Source organism: Myiozetetes cayanensis, unplaced genomic scaffold, assembly GCF_022539395.1.
Source record: "Myiozetetes cayanensis isolate MyiCay16 unplaced genomic scaffold, myiCay2020 scf17, whole genome shotgun sequence".
Lineage (NCBI taxonomy): Eukaryota > Metazoa > Chordata > Aves > Passeriformes > Tyrannidae > Myiozetetes > Myiozetetes cayanensis.
The window spans coordinates 5,784,548-5,799,238 of NW_026087378.1; the positions used below are offsets into that span (position 1 = coordinate 5,784,548).

At 47.8% G+C, this 14,691-nt stretch overlaps 1 protein-coding gene across 1 annotated transcript; it reads right to left on the reverse strand.

The window, feature by feature from the left end:
- Positions 1–789: 789 nt before the first annotated feature.
- On the reverse strand, positions 790–13,058 carry GRPEL2 (GrpE like 2, mitochondrial). Its single transcript, XM_050312115.1, has 4 exons — positions 12,955–13,058; positions 7,931–8,099; positions 6,556–6,637; positions 790–4,924 (listed from the first exon to the last, which is right to left on the reverse strand). The coding sequence occupies exons 1-4, from the start codon at positions 13,020–13,022 to the stop codon at positions 4,569–4,571; spliced, it is 675 nt and encodes a 224-aa protein (XP_050168072.1). The 5' UTR covers positions 13,023–13,058; the 3' UTR covers positions 790–4,568.
- Between the last annotated feature and the right edge of the window lie 1,633 nt (positions 13,059–14,691).

Genomic DNA, 14,691 nt, shown 5'->3' on the forward strand with positions numbered 1-14,691 from the left:
TGGTTACACCAAGCAATGCCATCATGGAGAACACTGAGCATTTCAGACAGAATGAAGAAAAGCTCCTATACTGGGACATCACCTCTGCATCACATCTGACTTTGCTGGCAGATCTTTAGCACAGAAATCTAGATCTCACCTCCTAAAGGCCATTTGTAAATGGTCTTTTGCAGATGCTTTTGTACTAGTGAGAAGTGCCCAGGGGCATTCAGAGCTGTGGGAGAACAAGGCCCACCCACATGGCACCAACAGTCAAGGCAAAGCCAGGAACAGAGGCCCAGCTATTTTTGCAGAGGACTCAGGAAGGGAGAATCAGATCTGTTACAAACACACTCTACAGAGAAAGCCTCTTCTCCAACAAATCCCCCCTGAGAGGAACTCTTCATTGGGAACTACAGTGACAGAACAAGGACTAATGGCTTCAAACTGAGAGTAGGCTTAGATTAGGTATTAGAAATTCTTGGTTGTGAGGGTGGTGAGGCCCTGGCACAGGTTGCCCAGAGAAGCTGTGGCTGTCCCATCCCTGGAAGTGTTCAAGGCCACGCTGGACATGGCTTGGAGCAACCTGGGATAGTGGAAGGTGTCCCTGCCCATGGGGGGGTGGTGTGGGAGGAGATGATCTTTAAGGTCCCTTCCAAACCAAACCACTCTGATTCTAAGTCTGCCATGGACAACAACCCTTATCACAACTGGATCAGGAATAAAGAGAACCTTCCAATGTGCACTCCCAGATGGTTGGAGTTGGAATGAGCAGCAGTTTGGGGCAAGGAAAAAGGAAAGAGAAGCAACTGCAGTTCTTTTGTTTTATTAGCAAATGAACAGTATCAGGACATCTAAAGGAAATCAGCCCTTTCCAACATTAACTCAAATGTTGTTGTCAATTGCTTGCACCTCTCCCACATGTCAGTCTCTTTTGTACAGCCAGAACCTTTGGGTAAAAAAAGAGCACAGAAATACACACAAAAAAATTACAATATTTACAGGTTTCCCACCAACTAAATGGATTTAGATTTTTGGAGATTAGCAACGCTTTGTTCATTTGACTTTGCAAGTATTATCAAAACACCTCAAGTTTTAAAATAAAAAAATACTACAATATTCACAATATAAAACTTAAATACTTTTTTTTTTTTTTTAATTAAGGGACTGCTAATAGCTGTTGACTGATCACAGCTCTTTCAACAGAAGCTCTGCTGCTGAAGCACTGAGAAGTTAAGGTTCACGAAGCGACATTCACATTCTGCACTGCTTCTGGTCAGTTAAGACGTTGCCATGATCGTGACAGTGGCGCTGGAGCCTCGTCCAGGTGATCCACTCAAACAGGTCCTGCTGACAGGGCATGGCAAGGTCACAGAAGGTGGCAAATGCCCGCATTCAGGGCGGCTGCCCACTTCCCAAGGGTGGAAATGCAGGTCCACACACCACCACATCTGGTCTAGTAGTCTGCATTCCCAGCTCCAGCTCTTCGTGGCTGGGCAAACTGAGCAGAAACGGCTGAGAGAAACATGACACTTCCTCTCCTCTGATATTCCCTCCCTGCTAACGTATTCCTGTGTTTTATTAAACAGTCATTGGATAAAGTGACTGGAGAGAAGCAGCTCATGTGTCAATCTCCTCTCTGCAAGAGTTACCCAAACAGGGCAGACAAGGCAGCAACGACCAACAGAGGAGAAATTCTTACTCCCACCCTTACACAATCTCATCCAGGACAGAAGAGATCATTTAAGTGTGCTTGAAAGGCAAGAGAATCAAATTTTGCCTAGGAAATCTGGATTCTGTGATGGAATCCGGGTTTGATTATTTCATTTTCACTTCACCATTCAAAGGAAGAAGAAACTAGGACTAACAACAGCTACAGGATTTATCTCTTTGGTAACATCTGTGAAAGAGTCTCTCAGCAATGGGTATATTTCAAAGGAATCATAAAAGCCTGACAGGATCCTGTTGAAGTTCCATGGATTCAGCTGGGAAAACAGCTTGCCCAAAATTAAACAGGACTTCTGTGAGGGTGGGAAAGACTGCACAGGAACTGGATCCCTCAGATTCCTGCTCCACCACACAACAGTGCCTCAGTGAAAGTGGACCCCAGATCTACCAGCTGAATCAATACTCTCTTAGTACAGACAGAAGGTCTGGAGTGCATTTTAGGGTATTTCTTTAAGGCAAAAACGGATGGGTACTGGCTGAGGAGACAGGCAGGATTTGCAAACAGTCCCACGTTGGACAGAGTAGCTGTAGAATACTTTCAGAGTCAAGTGGCTTCATGGGTGAGTTTAAGGAAGATTTGGATCCCATCACTTCTGTTCACACACTGCTTTTTAAATCTGGCTCAGGTAAGCTGCAGCCTTTCTATGACTGAAACCTACATGTTGTGTAAAATGCCTTTGCTTTTGTTTGGTTCCTTATAACCTTATAAAGTTTCACATTCAAAGTTAGTTTCCATAACCAGCTCTCCCCTCATATTGCAAAAAGACTCAGCTGATACAGCAGAGGCTGAAGAGGCAGCAGAGAACTCAACTGCTTCTTCCAGCCGAGGACAGATTTTCCTCAGAACAGGCTGGAGACAGTTTTGAGAGAGAAAAGCAAGACTTGCATTGCCACATTTCGTATTTTATCTATGCTTTTCTGGAGAAACAGCGTACCCTGGTGACCTGGTCAGCACAGAGACCAGCAAAACAATGAGTAGGAAGTTCTGTTTATCTCTGAAATTCCCAACAACATGGTAAAACAAGAAGTTTGTTCGAAGTGAGCTAATGCTGCCAGGAAGCAGTTTCAGTGTTGAAATCTCAAGTACCAGCCTGAGAACATACTAAGCAGAGGCAGGAACCCACACTCCAAAAAGTCATCCCACAGCTGGCACTAAAACAGGCTGCATGGAGCATGTCAGAAATGTGCATCTTCCTTAAATTTCTGGAATGACAACCCACTAGCTGCACACAGTCTCTCCAATGAAAGACTGTTGATAGCTGCAGTAATCTTGAAGTCCATCACAAAAGGGTTTTGCAACCAAAGCCTGCAAAGAATGGGAGAAGAATAAGCTTCCTTCCAAACCAAGTGATGGCATCCACTATAAATAAAGCATTTTTGTAAGTGGATCTGTCAGGCCATGGATCCAATTCCAGAAAGTAAAAAGGCAGCAATTAACAAATCAGTAAGAAACAACCTGAAAACAACCATTCCTGGTTTTGTGTAGTGCAGACCACAGCTGGCTTATCTGTTCTTCTGTCATTTGACTGCTTGCTGCTCTGCAAAGGGTTAAAACTCTGATCTTCCTCAGTGACTGCATCCTTTCAGCTGAGACAAATGGACTCCCAGGCAATAGGGCCACTGGGAAATACATATGCCGTGCTGTGACAACAACATGCCTCCAACTAAGAGGACAGCTCGAGGTCAGCTTTCGCTTCCTCAGCCTTCTGCTTCTCTTGCTTCCTTGTCACCGCTGCTAAAATTGGTTCAAGGGCACTTGAGACTTTTAGCAGAGAAGATTTTCCTCCTCGCGTCAAAACCCAAAAGGTTTATTATTTACTGTGACCACACAAAAGTAGAATCTGAATGTGAACTGGAAGTTTGTGTTATCTGAGCAAATAGAGCAGTCCAGATTTCCCGCTTAAGGGCACATCTCCATTTTGCCAGCAGCTGCAACAAAGAGCACATAGTTTATCATGCTTGAAAACTGCACAAATACCCATCAGGGAAGAGAAATTACTCTCCTCTAAAATATACATTTTGGTTGGAGAATAAGAGATTTAAGAACAGTTTTTTCCCTCCAACACAATCACTGTTCCCTGTTTTACTTCTGGGCAAGGAGGCAAGGTGAAATTTTACCTGGAGAAGAAATATTAACATGTTAGTCTGACCAAACAACAGAATTCTCTTTAAACACTCATCTCTACTCAACTGTTGTACGACAGAGATTTCATGAATTTGGGATTGTTCTCCTGAAGCGACATAAGAAAAAGCTGCCGCTAAATGTCATTTCAAGTGATCATCTTCATCCCCATCCGAGGGGCCTGGGGACAAGGGAAGACACCAAAACCAGCTGATAATAATACTTGTCCCTTTGGACTTTTCCGAGTCCTTTACAAAGGAAAAGCCTCATCACATCCCTGTGAGGTAGGTCAGTAAGTATTATTATAGTCCCTTAATACAGCTATGGAAACTGAGGCAGAGAAGTTACTTCCCTGAAGGCGACTGCAGGAGTCTATCTCAGAGATGGAACTGGGAGACAAGATTCCTTAGCTCTCAGGGAATTTCCCTTTCTCTCCCATATCTCTTCCCCATACAAATCTTAATGGAGAAACGAGCAAAGGAGAAAGGGGCTACAGTGCCACGTTTCTGACAAATAGCAGGACTCCTACTACTACTCCATGGACCCCAAAAAGTATTATTAAATATACAAGTACCTCCAAATCAACGGCAAAATGACCGCACACATTATCAAGAAGCCATCATACGATACAAACCTAGCTCAATAAATAAGTAAATACATGCAGCTGCAGCTCTGAGTGTTGAGGGCGGGGGGAGGTCCCCAGCTCAGGAAGGTCCCAGGTGGCAGAGGGGACCCCAGGTCACTCCTGGGACTCCACTGCCACGCCGACGAGCGCGTGTCTGATCGTGCGGCCGTGGAGTTTGTAGCCGTCCTGCGTCACCAGCGCGATCGTGCCCGGCTGCATCCCCTCGGCGGGGACGTGGCAGACGATCTCGTGGTCGTAGGGGTCGTATCTGCCACCAACGGGGTTCATCTTCTGCAGGCCGTGCTTGGCAAACACGCTTTGCAACTTGGCCTCTATGAGGGAGAGGCCTTCGTAGATCTTCTTCAGGGTTGGGTTTGGGTTACTGGGCTCCGCTTCTCCCGCGGCGCTCTCGGCAGTCTTCTCCAAGATATCTGCTACCTCCACGAGGTCCCTGCAGAAACTCTGGATCCCTACGGGCACAAAGAAGCACTAAGTAAATGGAGGACAGTTTACAGAACATACAGAGCTACAGTACCAATGACAGGCACAAAGTCACAGCAGTTGGAAAGCATCTCTAAAGCTGTTACTGTTAATTTAGTGAGAGCAGACAGTGTCTTCTGCAACCAAAGCTTTAACATTAATAGTAATCTAAAGACTCCCCAAATCAAGAAATATGCAGGAAATGTATATCTATACACATCAACATGTAGATATCTATATGTCAGGTATTCCTGACAAAGCAGAAGCTTAGTATTTCCCTCCAAATAGTTTTTTGCAACTAACACTTGTCATTTAGGACTCTGCTCCATACCCTCTCATACAGTCCCACTGACTTCACTGTTTTGCCAAGCAGCTCACACAAATGCCACGGGGAACAAACACAATGTGGGGAAGTAAAAACAATACACATCTATTCAGAAGTACATCCCCAATTTTATTTATAAGTTAAAACCACTGAGGAAGGACTAGACAAAAGGGTCCTTGTGTTGGTCATAGAAAGCCACGTAGTTTCTTTCCTTAGAAAAATGGGGTTAGGTTGAACACATTTCCAGAAGTGGTTTATTACGCAGCGTAGAAATTTCAGGAAAATCAGCCAGAAATTTTTCCTGATATCCATTCTAAACCTCCCCTGCCACAACATGAGGCTGTTTCCTCTTATCTCATCGCTTGTTAATTAGGAAAAGAGACCAACACCCACCTTACTACAATCTGCTTTCAGATTTTCCTCTTGCACTAGAGTCTGTTTTAATGCTCTACAGACCCCCATGCCTCACTCTGTGAAAAACTTCCAATGAAGAAAATATTTTTTCTTCAACTCTGAAGCATATTGCATATAAAATGCAAAGAGCTCAAAAAACCCCTCTCAGTATCAATTATCCCATTGTTGATTACCCCTGAACTCATCAGCCATTTTGTAGCTCAACGGGTAGAAGGTAAGAAAATACAGTAGCTCTAATTTCAAGGCTACTACCAGTAAACCTCCTGAGATTCATGCATTATGGAAAAAAACAGTTTCTCATTCTCAGAGATGGTCCTGACAGAGTGCAATGATTAAACAGAACCTTTTCCCCCCTTCAACTGCCTCTGTTGCCAAAGGCACAAATTCAGCTCATTTCACCAATAATAAAACACTTCTTTTAGAAATTTTAAATATTTGATACAGGGATTGATAACTGTTGTCCCAGGTAGGATATACCTCCTAAAAGCCAGAGCAGGAGGGAAGAGGCTGTTAATATAGCAAAGGAGATCACAACCTGATGACACAGCTGAGTATAAAATACACCCTGCTGGAGCCGATCCTCAGCATACAGCCAAGCCTGTAATTTCAACCAAGTCAGCAGAACTACACTCAGCTGCACTGGGCCTACTTTCTTTTTAAATAGTCACAAAACAGTCCCTGAGGTAAACCTGATAGACGGGACACAGCTGGACATACAGACAAAATAGCGAGTAAGCCCAGACACCAAGAGCCCAGGCCAAACGTCATGCCAGACTTCACAATGAACAAAGGAGGGCAGGACTGGGGGAGAGAAAAGCTGTTGATCAGCATTTTATGCTCAGGCAGACAGGCCACTGCAGTAAAGACGGTTCTATCGCTTACCAAAGAGCTTGGCATCTTCCACAAACTTCTGCGTTCTCCTCCGGACATTCTCGGAATCTGCCAAGGCTTTCCGGTATCGCTCCTGTAACCACAACAGCAAGGGGAGACATCAAACAAGGAAGTAAAACGCATTTCCTGACAGTTGTGAACCCCCCAGAAATGCTTTATAAAGAGCCCTCTTCATGTCAGAAGGCTGTGCCAGGCTTCTGCATTTTTATAACATGCAGTCCTTCTACTGATTAAGCAAAAACTGCAACTCCCTGAAAAGAGGCAGGTCAGAAGTATTCTGGGCACTGAATGACTGAATTCAACTGAACACCAGCTCTCAGGTTGTTGCTTTTTTTGTGACTCACTGTGGCTATTGAGACACCCTTTTCTCCAGCAGGCAGCTGATGGTTTCAGCCACAGATCTGTGAACACATGATTTATCACTCAGGGTGATCATCTCAAGAACTGCCCAGTGAAGCAGTATTTAATTCCCTCCTTAGTCACTTGTGTTCTTCAATATGTAACATGATCCCTACTATTTCCCTCACATCACTGTCACTGAAAAGGACATTCCTTCTTGGACAATCTGGACCCAGTGGGACACAAAGCTGTTAGAGAGCATCCAAGGGAGGGACATGAAAACTGTGAAGGATATAGAGGGGCCATAGGAGGAGCAGCTGAGGGTACTTGGCTTGTTTAGCCCGAGATTGAGGTCAGACCTCACCAGGGTTTGCAGCTTCCTCATGAGGGGCAGCTCTGATCTCTGCTCTGTGGGACCTGTGACAGGACCCAAGGGAGTCGCTGGAGCTGTGTCAGGGAAGAGTTAGGTTGGATATTAGGAAAAAGTCCTTCCCCCAGAGGGTGATTGGCCACTGAACACGCTCCCCAGGGCAGTGGTCGCGGCCCCAAGGCTGACAGAGCTAAAGGAGTGTTTGGACAACGCTTTCAGGGACAGGGTGGGATTGTTGGGGTGTCCTCTGCAAGACCAGGAGTTGGACTTGGATGATCCCTGAGGGTCCCTTCCAGCTCTGGATATTCTGTGGTTCTGTGACAATACATGATGCTGATGAGCACAAAAGTACTGCCACTGGCTCTGTACAATGCTGTGAAAGAACTGACCAGACCAGCTCCAACACACAGCTTTGCCTGCCAGGATCGTGCTATCAGTGTCCTACTGCTGGTACTACTGACAGATGGCGTTTTTGCGGAATGCAGACTGGAGTCTCCCCCTCTCACACTCAGAGCACAGCTGCTCTGAAGGCTGCCACAGCACAGCAGCACTGTTTGTGCCTGTTACAGCATTTAGGGAAAAGTCCAGGGATGAAAGACAGACCAAGTCAAGGGGACTGAACCAAAGACATCATGGTGCCACCAGCACCACACTCACAGTCAAATCTCGGACTTGTTCTTCCAATTTGATGGCTTTGTGCTCCAAGGCACAGTCAGAAAGAGGATGCTTGGGCTCGTCATGGGGATCTTCTGGGCCACACTCGTCTCCTGTACTTCTCTGCTGAGCTGCAGTGCTGAAAACACAGGCGGACCCTCTGAAATGCAAACTAGTGACAAAGGAAAGTTAATATCACCAGGGTCATTGAGAATTCTGGTTTAGTGTCATTACTAAAAACAGGTTCTCTAAAAAAAGATACATAGGATTCTAGACACAATTTTAGTTCTTTTCAGAAAATACAGATAACTAGCACAGAAACACAAAGAGACTGGTGGTTTTAAATTCTTTTATTTTAGACTCGCATGGCACTACAGAGGCTGTACAGCACTTCTCTGGCATACCTTGAAAAGAGTCAGATTTTTACAGAATCACTGAGGTTGGAAAAGACCTCCAAGATCATTGAGTCCAACCTGTGACTGATCCCCACCTCGTCAATCAGATCAGAGCACTGACTGCCATGTCCAGTCGTTCCTTGAACAGCTCAAGGGATGGCGACTCCACCACCCTCCTGATCTTTTTTAATCTAAATGATTCTGTGATTCCTTGATTCTGTTTCACTCTTCCTCCTACTACATTTGCTTTTACAAACTGACCTAGACAGGGCCCATTCCTGCCAGCATGAGGCCAAAGCCTCATCCACGCCCTCCCTGTCACACCTTACACCAGGAAGAGTCTGCAGAACAAAGTACAATTTACTGCCAAACCAGCTCCATTTAGGAAGCACTTCAGTACACACTTCACAAGGGTGTCTCCTTTTTTGGGAACACCTCTCAGCAGGGCTTTCAACATCCTCTTTATGCAATGTCCTATAGCCCCTGTATGCAATGTTTTGCAAACATTAAGTGCACACCTAGCCAGTGAAACTCAGCAAGGCCCAGAAATCCCTGCACTGGCACTGACTCCAACCCCTGTGGTTATACAGCACAATTCCATGCTGCACAGAGACACTAATTTAGGTCCCAGAATCAATACAGCTGAGTTCACATTACCAGGCCTGTTCCATTAACCTTTTTCACATTTTAGCAAGGCTGTATTGCTCATGTATGCTGTCACAGAAGTGCACAGTTTGTTTTGGGGTCTATCAAACCACTCATGAGACCTCAGTGTTGTTCAGCAGTCCAGCTGGGCTTACAGTTTGCTCCCCTTATTCCAGCACTGGCGTTGAGCAGAATTAAGTTTCATGGAGTTAAACCAGATGAAAACTGACCCTACAAAACAAAAAAGAGTTTTCTGTCTGTGTCCCTGAATAGTTTTGCTGACAGATCAGATGAGTGCAAGTGACAATACCAGAGGGGACAAACATGTGAAGCCTGGAGAGATATGGAGAACAGATGAGGTGTCCCCCTTTGGGTGGTTCAGACTGGCTCATCTATAGGACCAAAGCACAGTTCAAGAGATCTATATCTGCCCAAAGACCATCAAGCATCTCCTAACACCTGGTGTTTAGCAGCCCAGATGCTCCCTCATTTAGTCTTTAACACCAGGTTGCTAAAAGTCCCACAACACTAATGACAAACTTCCTTTTCCCACGTGAAGATATTTGCATATGCATTTTTTTATTAAGTGGGTACTGAAAATATGATCTGTATGTTAAACCACTCACTCTTTTTCAACAAATTACATGCCAAATACAAGTTTAACAGTGCTTCTGCTACTTACACTTGTTCTAGGATAGGACCTTCCTCAGACTAGTCTTTAAAGAACCAGGTGAGGGGCTGCCCCTGGGCTCCTTTCAAAAGCTGCCCAGCTATTGAGGGCCCCAGGAATGCTAACACAGGAAAAAAACCCCACATTTTATCCCTGGCTGCAGATAGATCTATTTGGGGATCAACACCCCATCTTGAATGATTTTTAAAATGCCTGTTACACTTACTTTGTTGACTGATTAACACAGTACTTTCTCAAAGTTACAAAAAGTAGACCAGACTGGAGGGGAGGAGAGAGCAGGACCCCCTTCACCAAGCCTTCAAAATCAATCTGTGAAGCTTTCTTTGCACATAAAGGTGTGTCCACGCTAAGCACCAACTACAAGCTTTGTCCTTTATGGTCTCACATTTCATTTAAAGAGCTGCGGGGAAGGAAATCAACCATGCCACAGATGAACCAAGCAACCTGAAAAGCAGCTGAGAAATCTTGCGGGGCCTCTCACAGATTACACTCCGGTGTCTTAAAAATAGGCTACGCAACTTAGTTAACTCTTTTGCACCCAAGAAGCAAAGGTTAGTGAGACATTTTCCTCTGCAAGAGAGTTACTCTACAGGAATGGGTGTGTTTCGGAGCGTAGGAGGAGAGGAGCAGGGATGAGCCGGTGCCTCAGCATCCAGGGACTTGCCTACGTGGAGCAGGGAGCTCCCTGCATGGACTCCTCTCTCCTGCCTGTGAAACCAACTCACAGAACACTCCCCCGTGCAGGGACATGCCCCGGGTATCACGTGCTGCTCAGATGAGCCTGCCTCAGAAGTTGCAGGCAAGAAACCAGAACCACAGACTGGCTCTAAAGGGAGTTCTTAGGAAGAGTTCTTAGGAAGGATTGAAAATGCCACTCAATTTACTTCTTCCTTCAGGACGAAAAAAATACTCCACAGGAAGGGGCAAGTGCTATTTACAGCCTGTCCACTGACTCTGTTCCATCTCCTAAACACTGTCTTGATCACAGCTGCCCTAAAAATAGGAAGAAATCCCACGGGAGGAAGCTGACACATCCTTAAGTGACAGACACGTGGAAGTCTCAGGGCGTGTGAAGGGGTTACACAAGTAAGCTGGTGATACCAAAAGTTTGACAAAGGGATGTCACAGAAAGCCAAACAGACCAGATGTAGCAGAGAAGTTGATTGCAGCCACATGGTTTAAGACAACTGTCCTTAAAGATCAGAATTTAAATGATGAGAACAGGTCTCTGGTCAGATATACAATAGTATCACCTCTTTCTGGAGCACAGGCAGGATAGCACCATACCCAAACATCCAAAAGTGACCGCCATGCTCTCTCTAAGCACAAGGGTCCTTCCCCACCCCTCATAAAACACTCCTCCCTCCTTGCAAATCAACATGACAAAGCACACAACTGCTGAGATGAACAGAAACATCTGCATCAGTGTTTCTTCTCTGATGAGCTTGCTTTGGAAGGAAATCTAATTACTCCCAATTCCATTGCTCTGTTTCATCACTGAGTGATACCAGAGACTAACCCACTCGAGGCAGGGATTGTCCTGCTCTGCTCTGCACTGGGGTGGCCTCAGAGTCCTGAGAAGAGTTTTGGCCCCACAAGGTAAGAAAGACCTAGAGCTGTTAGAGAGCATCCAAAGGAGGGACATGAAGATGGTGAAGGATCTGGATGGGCCATATGAGGAGCAACTGAGGGCACTTGGCTTCTTCAGCTGGAGAAGACTGAGGGGAGACCTCACCACAGTCTTCAGCTTCCTCACCTATCTCTGCTCTCTGTGACCAGTCACAGGACCCAAGGGAACAACTGGAGCTGTGTCAGGGGAAGGTTAAGCTGGATATTGGGAAAAGGTTCTTCCCCCAGAGGGTTGGTTGGGCATTGAACAGGCTCCCCAGGGCGGTGGTCACGGTCCCAAGGCTGACCAAGAGCTCAAGGAGTGTTTGGGCAATACTCTCAGGCACATTATGGGATTGTTGGGGTGTCCTCTGCAGAGCCAGGAGTTGGACTCAGTGATCCCTGTGGGTCCCTTCCAATTCAGGATATTCTCTGATTCTATAACACTATGTGGGCTCTTCTTCAATGAAGCTGGAGAACAAGCTTGTACAGTGCACCTCCACACAGGATGGCTGTAAATTGGGCAGGAGGCTCCCTAAACCAGACTAAGCCAGTCCAGGTTGTAAGGAGTCCCAGGATGGGAGCCTGGGCCCCACCACCCCTGCCTTGCTGTTCCCACTGGGAGTGACCCAGGCAAGGCCACAAAGAACTTTGTGTACAAAGAGAAGCTTCACACCGACAGCAGGTCCCAGGATCCTCCACAACAGAAGCCTGCTGAGCTCCATCAGTCACCTATTTCACACTCAGTCCACATTTTAGGAGGGGCAAACCAGTTTTCACACATATGAGGGAACATGAAAGAGGAAGGATTTCCTGACACACATCTTTCCATTTAGTCCCAAACACATTTACTTCTATTACACTCTGCAGAATTATTTTATTGCATTTAAATGGTCTTTTGGTGGTGGTTTTTTTCTGGAGAAAAAAACAACTAATAAGCATTTTGACTTTCTTCCTTTTCACTTCACCTGTCCACATTTCACCTAAATACCCAAAGCATTTTTATGGTGCCATATATCGTGATGTCCAAAAACGTGACTGGGCACTGTTTTTCTGCTTAAATATTGACACAGTTACATGAATTGTCTTCCTGTGACTACCCAAAACACCTTGATAGCAGGGGTGCTGCCTCACCACCAAAAGTAAAACCCAGGAAGCGCATTAAACATGTCGTTCATGGATAAATGGTTCAGATGGGCGAGACAGAGAAATCACCCGCAGTGGCAGGAAACCACCACACAACGTGACTCGGAGAGCGCGGAAACCCTCTTCCTTAAAAATTAAAATTGATTTTTTTTTTTTTACTCAAAAAGTCATATTTTCCTAGGAAAGAACTTCATTATCGGAGTCTTAATTTTACTCCAGGCCCTGCCGAGTAGCTGGGGGAAGGCAGTGTGCGGGTCTGGGTGGTGATGCGGGGACCTCCCGGGGGGATGATGCTCGAGCGGCGGGGACCGGGTGCGGGTCCGGGTGAGACCCGGTCCGGATGCGGGTCCGGGTCCGGGTCCGGGTCCGGGTCCAGGTCCGGGTCCGGGTCCAGGTCCGGGTCCAGGTTCAGGTCCGCTCCCGCCCCCGGTGCGGCGCCTGCCCGGGCCCGGCCCCGCGGCTCTGCCACGTCTGCCCCGAGCCCTCCACGGGAGCGGGACTCCCCGGGTCCCCCCCAGCCCGCCCCACTCCGCCCCACGTACCTGCCCTGCCGAGCCGAGCCGCAGAGCGGCAGGAGGGTCCCGAAGCGCCGCAGGGAGCGGGCGGCCATGGCCCCGCAGAGCGCCGGGCGGGATGGAGGGATGGAGGGATGAGGCGGCAGCGCTTGCGCCGGCGCCGCCGACAACTACAGATCCCACACGGCCCTGCGGGACCGGCGGGCGGTGCCTCGGCCGGACGGCGTCGGGGATGGGGAGGGATGAGGAGGGATGCTCCGCCCGGCCCCGGACACGCTGCTCCGGGGCCCCGGGAGTGGGGTCAGGACATAAAACACTTTTCTCCCTGGACTCGGACTCGGCCCCGGACACAGCTCCGGTCGCCCTAGCCCCGGCCACATGGCTCCCTGCCACTGGCTGTGCGGTGTAAGGGGTGATGGTGGGACAGGTTGCACCTCTGCAGTAAAGGACTGCGAGTGGCTCGGTGAGACCAGGCCAGCTGAGGTGGAGGAGACAGCGAGTAGGTCCTTGCTTGCTGGTGAATAAACATTAACCAAACCCCATGGCCTTGGCCAAGGCTGCTTCGCAACCGGGGGCTACCCCATGGGGAGCGAGCCTGAACGATAGGGAGGGACTTTTTTCAAGGGCATGGAGGCAGCGGCTTCCTCCTGAGAGAGCAGGGATGGGTGGGACATTGGGAAGAAATTCTTCCCAAGGTGGTGAGGACCTGGCACAGGTTGCCCAGAGAAGCTGTGGCTGCCCCATCCCTGGAAGTGTTCAAGGCCAGGTTGGACAGGGCTTGGAGCATCCTGGTCTAGTGTAAGGTGTCCCTGCCCATCCATGGCAGGGGTGAAACGAGATGATCTTCAGGGTCTCTTCCAGTCCAAATCACTCTGAGATTCTCGGGTATGCTTTCATAGGCTGTGGTAGTCCAGTTCCATTTCTACTCACTGTGGGACAGGCTCCTTGTTTCTTTACTGGCAAAGGTGATGCTTTGAGGACAGGGATTTTACCCTTTTCTGAAGTGAAACGGAACGGTGCAGCTCCTGATCCCAGAGGGGACAGGAGCAAGGAGAAGCAGCACACAGAAGCTGCTGCCAAGAAGAGGACGAGCACCACCATCAGTCCTGCACCCTTGAGGCTGGACAGCAGGCAGCTGAGCACAGGGTTCTGAACTAACAGCAATCACTAATCCCTGCACAAGATTCCCCCAACCTGCCCATCCAAGCTGTTACAGAGGTGCTGAGCCCACCCCAGACCCACCCTGGCCCATTTCCCTGTGAGCAGGAGTAGCTTTCCTGCCACACTCCCTCAGCCAGAGGAACTAGTGGGCCGGTGCCAGTGTTTTTATTGAAAGCTGCTTACCTAGTTACTAACACAGGGCTTTGAAAGAGCGAGCTCCAGAGGTTAATTGTGGCAGTGACAGCATGAGTGGGTGATGGTCCAACTCCCTTGTTCCCAGCGTAAAAGCCTGGGCCTTTCCTTTTCATTCCTGTCCCTTGTTTCTGCCTGTGCTGAATGACCTTCTTCTCTTTCTCTGTTCTGTTCCAATCCCCCCATTTGATAGCACTTCTGGTTTTTTTTTTTATTTAATTTAAACTTCCTTCGCTCCATTTTGACCACATGCCTTGGCAACCTGTGTCTGACTGCAGCAGCAATAGTGTGAATGCAGTGTTGGCCAGGACACGGCCCTGCCCTCTTCCCCACTCCCCTGAAAGCCATGGGACTAGGGCAGAGAGCAGGGCTGCCTCCAGCCTCAGCCCTCTGCAGCACTTCTAAGCTATT